The sequence below is a fragment of the Nematolebias whitei genome, chromosome 13 (assembly GCF_014905685.2).
Source record: "Nematolebias whitei isolate Nwh7 chromosome 13, NemWhi1, whole genome shotgun sequence".
Taxonomy (NCBI): domain Eukaryota; kingdom Metazoa; phylum Chordata; class Actinopteri; order Cyprinodontiformes; family Rivulidae; genus Nematolebias; species Nematolebias whitei.
This window is the reverse complement of record NC_056510.1, coordinates 29,084,429-29,092,528: the sequence shown is the minus strand read 5'-3', so window position 1 is coordinate 29,092,528 and position 8,100 is coordinate 29,084,429. Positions and strand designations below refer to the sequence as shown.

General features: G+C 39.1%; 1 protein-coding gene across 1 annotated transcript in view; it reads left to right on the top strand.

The window, feature by feature from the left end:
- The first annotated feature begins 2,135 nt into the window (after positions 1-2,135).
- The window catches only part of katnal1 (katanin p60 subunit A-like 1), an 11,488-nt gene continuing 5,523 nt past the window's right edge, over positions 2,136-8,100 (top strand). The window contains exons 1-6 of the mRNA XM_037686580.1: positions 2,136-2,312; positions 4,511-4,671; positions 5,376-5,541; positions 5,619-5,740; positions 5,822-5,927; positions 6,662-6,820. Coding sequence (XP_037542508.1) covers positions 2,151-2,312; positions 4,511-4,671; positions 5,376-5,541; positions 5,619-5,740; positions 5,822-5,927; positions 6,662-6,820 — 876 coding nt within the window. The 5' untranslated portion in view covers positions 2,136-2,150. The remainder of the gene's footprint in view (positions 2,313-4,510; positions 4,672-5,375; positions 5,542-5,618; positions 5,741-5,821; positions 5,928-6,661; positions 6,821-8,100) is intronic.

The window sequence follows — 8,100 nt, the reverse complement described above, 5'->3', positions numbered from 1 at the left end:
CATTTAATTTGGTTTAAAAATAAAAACTGACGCTTCCTGTGATTCTAAAATGTAATTCTGTCTTATCTGACATGCGGCTAGTGAGTGTAAACATGCAAGTTTTCACAATGTTAAACCAGGATTTCTGTAAAAGGAAAAATATGGACGTAGAGGGATGCCAAGTATTTGCACTTTAGTCAATGATTGTTTGTAAATGATATACACTCATCGCAATCATTGTCCATCTTACAGAATTACACACCAGCTAAAGACAGTAACAAAACAGAGAGTAAATTAGAGACAGTAATGCTTGTGGTGATAAAAACAGAAAAGGAAAAAAAAAATGCAACTTAACATTTTTGTTTTAAAAAACAAAAGTAAAACTGCAGCAGGATTTTGTTTTGCTGATGTTTTGTCAGCTTGTTTGTGCTCATGCATTTATGATGAGAGACCTCAATTTAGAAAAAACAAAGTGGTAAAATGTAGCTGTGTTTGGAGATGAAATCCAAATCACGCAACTTCTTTTCAAAACCAGTTTGAATACAAACTTTGTGAAATGAAAAAAAAAGATATCAGTTCTGGCTGATAATTACTCTAAATGTACATTGATGCAGAAACTTTGCACTATTAAAGTTTTTTTTTTTTTGACCATGTAAAGCTGCAACTCAATAAAAATGGTTTTATCTGTATCTTGTGTAGCTGTTTGAGTTTTCTGGTGATTAAATGTAATGTTAGCTGTGGAGTTGTCAAGCAGTTAATATTATCTGACTAAAAGATTAGTCAAATTGCTCTATAAATTGGGTAATATGTTGGGTATAAATGTTCTTTCTACCATAATCTACCCATCTAGTCACTACAGACTCGCGTTCGGACTGCTGTTTAATATACCTCATTATTTGTTCTTAGCGTATATCTTAGAAGACAGATCTTTTAGCGTTCGTTTAACGTATCTTAGATCCTTATATACTGTTCCTTTTATACTCTATATTTTTGCTATTTTGAGGTGTAATTGGAACCTTGAGTACACAATTTCGTTCCACCTCGTTGACCACGTGATGCGAATGACAATAAAGAACCATGAATAATTATTATAGTTGTTTTATTTAACCTAGTTTATCTGTTTAGGCAATATTTGAAGAAGAACTTGAAATTTATACGTCATTAATTACATCTTTATGTAACTAAACTTTATCGGCTATAAAAGATTAATTAATTATTAATTAGCAAATGCAGACCATAAACTGTTTTTCCAGTTTTCCATCTTTGACCTAATTATAGCGACGACCAGTGGCCAAGTTTTGCTCTGATGATGCGTTCAATAAATCGCGTTAAAATTAACACCCTTACATGTAGCTATTTGTTCAGTCAAAGAAAATATAATTAGGTAATTTTTACACACACACACACACACACATATATATATATATATATATATATATATATATATATATATATATATATATTAGCAATTAATTATTTTTTATAGCCTCTTTAACAGCCTATTTATTTTTTAGCCTCCATCAATGAGATGAATTGTCATTTCTACCAGCTTTTTGTGTGTAAGTGAAAGCAGCACTGGAATCAGGCTGTTTGTATTCTGCACGCGGCGTCTTTCTGCGCCCATGGTAACTCCTCAACACTGGACCGCTGATTCAGAAAAGACGTGTCTATCTTTTTATGCAGGTAGGGGATTTATTCTCACCATACATGTTGTTAAAAGTATAAAGCACGCAGTTGTTCGGTCGTCGCCTGTTTTTTTGTTTTTTTTGCCTACAGGCGCATTAACATGTTGGGTGGAGGGAGGATTTACTCGGTCTGTTTTATCTGTCGCCTGACCGCTGCAAGCTAGGAATAACGCTAACGTCTGCGAGACTAGTGGCTGTAAACAAGTAAATAAGCTATTTTAAATAGATGAGTTTATTTTGTTATGGATAAACCACTATGAGGGGACCACGTTTGTTAGAAATCACTATCGCTGACCCCACCAGCTAGCTTAACGAACATGTTAGCAGGTGTTGCAGTGTGAGCCACAGATTAATCTGCTGCATCTTTAGGAGACTCTTACCAGCGAATTGTTCGCTATCTAAATGTCCAGCTCCAGCCTGGTCGTTGTTGCACTTCTAATACAGTTAATGCTCGTTTGTCTGCTCTTTCTGTTGCTTTTATTCGAGATGAATTTGTCAGAAATGTGTGACAACGCTAAGAAGGGCCGTGAGTATGCCCTGCTTGGGAACTATGACTCCTCCATGGTGTACTACCAGGGCGTCCTGCAGCAGATCCACAAGCACTGCCAGACCCTCAGAGACCCAGCTCAGAAAGTCAAATGGCAACAGGTAAGTGAACCCCCACCCACCTTTAAGTCTAAAGGTTGTTCTTTCTTGTTGCTGTTGCTCTCAAACATATCTTAGTGGCTACAAATGGTAAATGGACTGTACTTGTATAGCTCATTTCTATCTTATCAAGATACTCAAAGCTCTTTACAACACAATTTGTGCCTCATTTACCAATTCATACAGCACTCTACTAGATCTCTACCAAGACTAATCAGTGCTTTATCACATTCATACACTGATGGGACACACATCGGAGACAATGAGGGGTTCAGTGCCTTGCCCAGGGACACATCAGCATGTGACTGTTGGTGGAATCGAACCCCCACCTCTTGCCTTGGCGCACGACTACTCTAACCACTCAGCCCCAAGCACAATTAGCAACTACCCTATGCTGCCATACACTGAAACATGGAGATCATGGAGGAAACGAGAGAAATGCACAAAACGTCAAGTTTGTGTTTATGCCGCCAAAGAAAAATCCCATTTTTAAATACTGTGAGAGAGAAATTGGAGCTTATTTGGAATGGAGTTTTTTTTTAGAGGTGATAAATTTATACAAATTAAAAGACAGAACGCCCTGACCACAGCAAACCATGGTGCTGCTTACATGCTGCAGGGCTGCATCAGAGAAGTTTACTGTAGTAAAAGACACTTTACAGTGCAATGTTTTAGAGAACATTTTGAATATTTTATTAGGTCAATGACCCATAACGCACAACCAAGAGCACAGAAATGATAGAAAATAAAAAGGTGTTCATACAGAATTTTTACTGAAGGATTACCACAAAAGAATTTAGAGGGTCTTATTGATGCTAAAGTTGCTGCGCCCATGGAGTAATTTAGATATATTTCTGGAGAAAATATCATTCATTCATTCATTCAGCCTTTATTTAAACAGATAAATCACATCGAGCCTCAAGGACTCATTTACAAGTGAGACCTGTTTGGACAGACAAAACGGTCGTAAACTTGACACATGTAGTAGCTGGAGGTGAAAAATTCCTATCAGGCTTTTTTTTTTTCTTGCCTGAGGAAAAAACCCTCTAATATTAAAAAGCACCTCGCACAAACAAGCACATATTGAGGTAGACATTCTGCGGGGGGGGGGGGGGGTGAGCATGTTCATAGATACTCTCAAGGTCACTGTAAGAGTTTTGATAAGGATGGAATAATCAGTCAATGTCCTCCGGTGAGATCCGTAAACATTCTTGAGGTATGTCGAGGAATGGCCAAGGATAATGACTATGAGAATCCAAGAGTCCTGAAATGATGACACAAGTTTATTCAGCTGGTTTCATCGGGTTATCAGTTGGAAATTCCTCAGGGAGTGGGTGGTGAGCATCAGATCACATTTTCTCCAGGCAAATTCAGATAAGATGGCCTTCAAGGCCAGCCAAGGGAGCCAAATTCAGATCAACACACAGTTGTTTTGGGGACAGGCAGAACTTAATGACATCTACCTTGAGTTTGTGTTGGTATATAAAATACATGGCCACACCGATGGAACATGACTGAGTAAAATCCCCACGATCTGATCCATTCAGCCCAAAGCATTTGAGTCTGGGTTCTCAACACGAACCAAGCCTTCATAAAGGCAAGCAGCATGATCGGGTCCAAATTTGCTGCCGACGACTTCCTTGATTGATTGATAAAACCAGCAACCAGCCGAATCCAAAAAGCAGGAACCAGTTATCGAAAATCCAATTAAATATGCGTCTTTAAAATCTACAAATGGCAGCAGAGACACATCATCAAGTCTTCCAAGTCGATGAGCTGCATGCATGCCAACAGGGCAAATTGGCTCGCCTAAAGCCTGTCTCCTCTTCAAAGAAATGTTGTAAATTGAGTTGAAGGACCAAAACAAATCCATAATTATGGTTCGGAAGATATGTAAGAGAGGCTCACAAGCAGTTTCACAGACAGATAGAGCAGCAAAGCAAAGCGGAGAGGGAGGGGAGAAGCATCCGATCTCGGCAAGAGCAAGTGGTGAAGTGTTCTTCAATTTTCAAAGTTTCATTTATTCTGAAATTTGTTTGTGCCCACATTTCATTCATCGTGTCTGTAAAATAAATCTCACGCTTTAGAACATGAGTGTAACTTCAAACCCTTTGTGGTTTCTTTGTGCACATTAGTTGCAGCTTGTTTGGCCGAATATTTTGTGATTCAGTGTTGCTTTATTTTATTCTGCGTTTGAGCAGCTCAAGCAGGAACTGACTGAGGAATATGAGCAGGTGAAAGGCATCATGGGAACCCTGGAGAGCTTTAAGTCTGAGAAGCCTGTTGACATCATTGTCCCTCAGCTGGAGCAGCAACCTGAGGATCCAGCCGTCTGGCCCCCACCCAACCCAGTAGAACACAGGTGGGTGTAGCTTCTAACACCTACAGCTTCATAGATTTATAGTTATTATTATTATTATTAGTCAGTGAATCAGGAAAATAAAATATAATTTAAAGTTTTTTGTGAGAACAGAATGTTTACATGATAAATATGCTGCACAATATTTTATTAAAGAGCTTTTATTAGACTGTGCTGTAAGTACACCAATTTGGAAACAATTATTTTGTATTTAAGTCTGATTGAAGATTATTTATGCCTGATCAGAGTCATAAATTCTAGACAATAATGCAAATATAAGCAGAAAAAAATGTCTGTAAGCAAAATAAAATAAACAGTTTTGCCTCATTCCTACTTTATCCATTAAAAATCAGGGATCAAACTGTATTTTACCATGTTCCCAGTCCTCGGGGTCCAGCTGTGATGCAGATCATTTGTTAACTGTGATCAGTTGTTTCATTAGAGCAGCTTGTTAATAGTGCTACCTAGAAACTTAGTAAAGCAAAATGGCTAGAAAAAAGCACTTTGAACTCCAGAGTCATATTCACAGAACCACTTTTATCTCAAGTTCAACGTGCACAAACACAAAACCTCTACAGAGAACTAGCAGAGCTGGTTTAAAATTGTATGAACTTTTGTGATTTTGTTACACTGTTTGCATATCGGGAAATGTTTCCTCTGTTGCAACTCTTTCCCGTTAGCAAATCTGTTTATTATTGTCTTTGCAGGAATCCTGTTGCGTTGAAGCGGCCCAACAGTGGTGTGAAGCTGCAGCAGAAGAAGGAATCTCCTGGTCTGCAGCACAGAGGTGCAGGACCAGGTGTTCGCGCTCAGGCCAACCCTAAAGCGGCAGGGATCAGAGATGCTCGAGGCGCAAAAGCCAAAGACGATAAGGTCAGACAGCTGGCTAGACGGAAATATGAGCTGATATGCTCGATAGCTTATTATTTTTATATTTTCTCCCCCTGCAGGGTAAGAAGGCGGATACACAGGGAGATCCAGAACAGAAGAAGTTTGATGGCACAGGATATGACAATGACTTGGTGGACTCTCTGGAGAGAGATATAGTATCTCGTAACCCTAATGTGCACTGGTACGGTGGCACACGCCGTTGCCTCCTTATATGCAGATTTTTGTTTCGTGCTGCTTGCTGATTTCTCTCAATGGGCTGCAGGGAAGACATTGCTGATCTGGAAGATGCTAAGAAGCTGCTGAGGGAAGCAGTGGTGCTGCCCATGTGGATGCCCGACTTCTTTAAGGGGATTCGTCGGCCATGGAAGGTACGCGCTCAAAAACAGGATGTGTTTACTCAGCCATGTGCGTTTTTGAGTGTAGTTTGTCAGTCGTGAACTGTAAATCAGAGAATGATACAAAAGCTTTTCTATCCAAGCGCTAAGTGAAATGTAAATTAAATGCTATTTTAATACTTTATAGTGCCATCTGTTTTTAACAAAGACACATCTGCCTGAAAAACACTATTTTTCCTCTTTCAGCTTTAGTTAGACTTTATCATGTGAAGTTTTTGCCCCGTCATGCTCACCATGTGAGAGAATCAGCACAGATCTGCCTTTCATAAGCTTAAGAGCTTTTTACATTTTAAACAGATTTTTTTAAATAGAAAACTGGAGGAGCTGACGATCAATAAGGTAAAAGAAATATGGGAGTGCAAGTCAGCCGTTATTGCCACATTAGTTTCTGCCTTACTGTGTGTCCACTCCCACCTTTTACACCGACACTTAATTCAATCAATCGGTGTGAGCCGTCCAACAGGAAATATGTTGATGTGAATCTATTCTGGGGCGTCAGAGGCTGCAGTTTTATGAGAATGTCATCAAAAGGTCTTTTTTTTTTTTTTGTGGTTCATGTGAGCTCTTGGAATATCCTTTGTTTAAGAGCTCAGTAATTCCAATTTTTTTATTTATTAGGTTTTCTTCTATAGTAAGTGGTGTTTCACGTTAGTTTTTTTTAGCACAAGTTTGTTTATGCATCTGGTGTAAAATGTGTTTTCTCTCAGGGTGTGTTGATGGTTGGCCCACCAGGGACTGGGAAGACCATGTTAGCCAAAGCTGTGGCCACAGAATGTGGGACTACTTTTTTCAACGTGTCCTCCTCCACGCTCACCTCTAAATACAGAGGCGAGTCTGAAAAACTTGTCCGTCTGCTGTTTGAAATGGTGAGTGTAAATATAGGTGGCATGTAATCCAGCTGTGGGTTATTTTTTTTAAGATGCTGACGTTTGACATGTTGTTGCTAGCTAGGCCTGTCACGATAAACAATAAATCAATTAATTGCATGATAAATGAAAATTATCGACCTCATTTTCATTTATCAGCTTTATTGTTTCTTCGTGTCTCTCTTGCTACTGGAGACACTGGATGACAAAAAGATCAACTCCACTGACCCCTCTCCTTCTCTTTTTTTCTTTAAAATCCATGCACCACCTGGTGGTGGATGGGTTAAATGCAGAGAGTAATTTCGCCATTGTATGGAAACATACAGTGCTGACATTGTGATGACATTATTATTATTATTATTAATTGTCCAAAATCGTGTTTTTGGATCATTAAAAGCGGCTAAGCTGAGAAGCTAAGCTACAAGCTAAGCTAACAGGTCGACCTCGGGGGGGGGGAACCTCCGTCTTGTCGAAGCTCCAAAATTCATGGTTGAAACCTGTGCCTTTGTGTAAAAAGTTTTTCTCTATAAAAACAAGCTGAGAACTTGTTTACTGATTTATATATATATATATCAATCAACCTTTATTTATACAGGTAAATCCCATTGAGCCTCGAGGACTCATTTACAAGAGAGACCTGATTTCAACAAAGAAAGATGACAACAATGGACAACAGCAACAACAATAAGCAGTTATAAAAACTCATACTACAGGTTTTTTTTTTTTTTTTTTTTTTTTTTTTTTAACAAATAGGATGGCTAAAAGGAAAAAGGTAACAAAACCAAAAAAACTACTAGATTCCGAGACAAATGTATAAAACTAAAAACAGGAACATGTCTGCATTGGTCCCTGCCAGGAGTCCAACAGATTCTTAAAGCCACTTAGAGAGGTCAAGGTCGAGAGCTTCAAATCTTTTTGTAAGATATTCCAGGAAACAGGAGCGGAGTAGGAGAAGGCCCTTTTGCCTAGTTCAGTCCTCACTGAGGGAACACTGCAGGTAATAATGTCCTGAGAGCGCACTCCGTAGCTGCACTCACGCAGAGACATGTAGGAGGAGATGTATGAAGGCAGCAGACCAAGAAGTGATTTAAAGATGAAAATGTACCAGTGAGAGAGTCTGCGTGAAGTTAATGATGTCCAGTTAACCAGTGAATACAGGGTGCAGTGGTGGGTACGATAATCACAGCCAGTTATGAATCTTAGTGCACCATGATAGACAGCATCCAACATCTGCAGGGTTCTTGTAGGAGCGTTCATGTAAATAATGTCACTGTAATCAA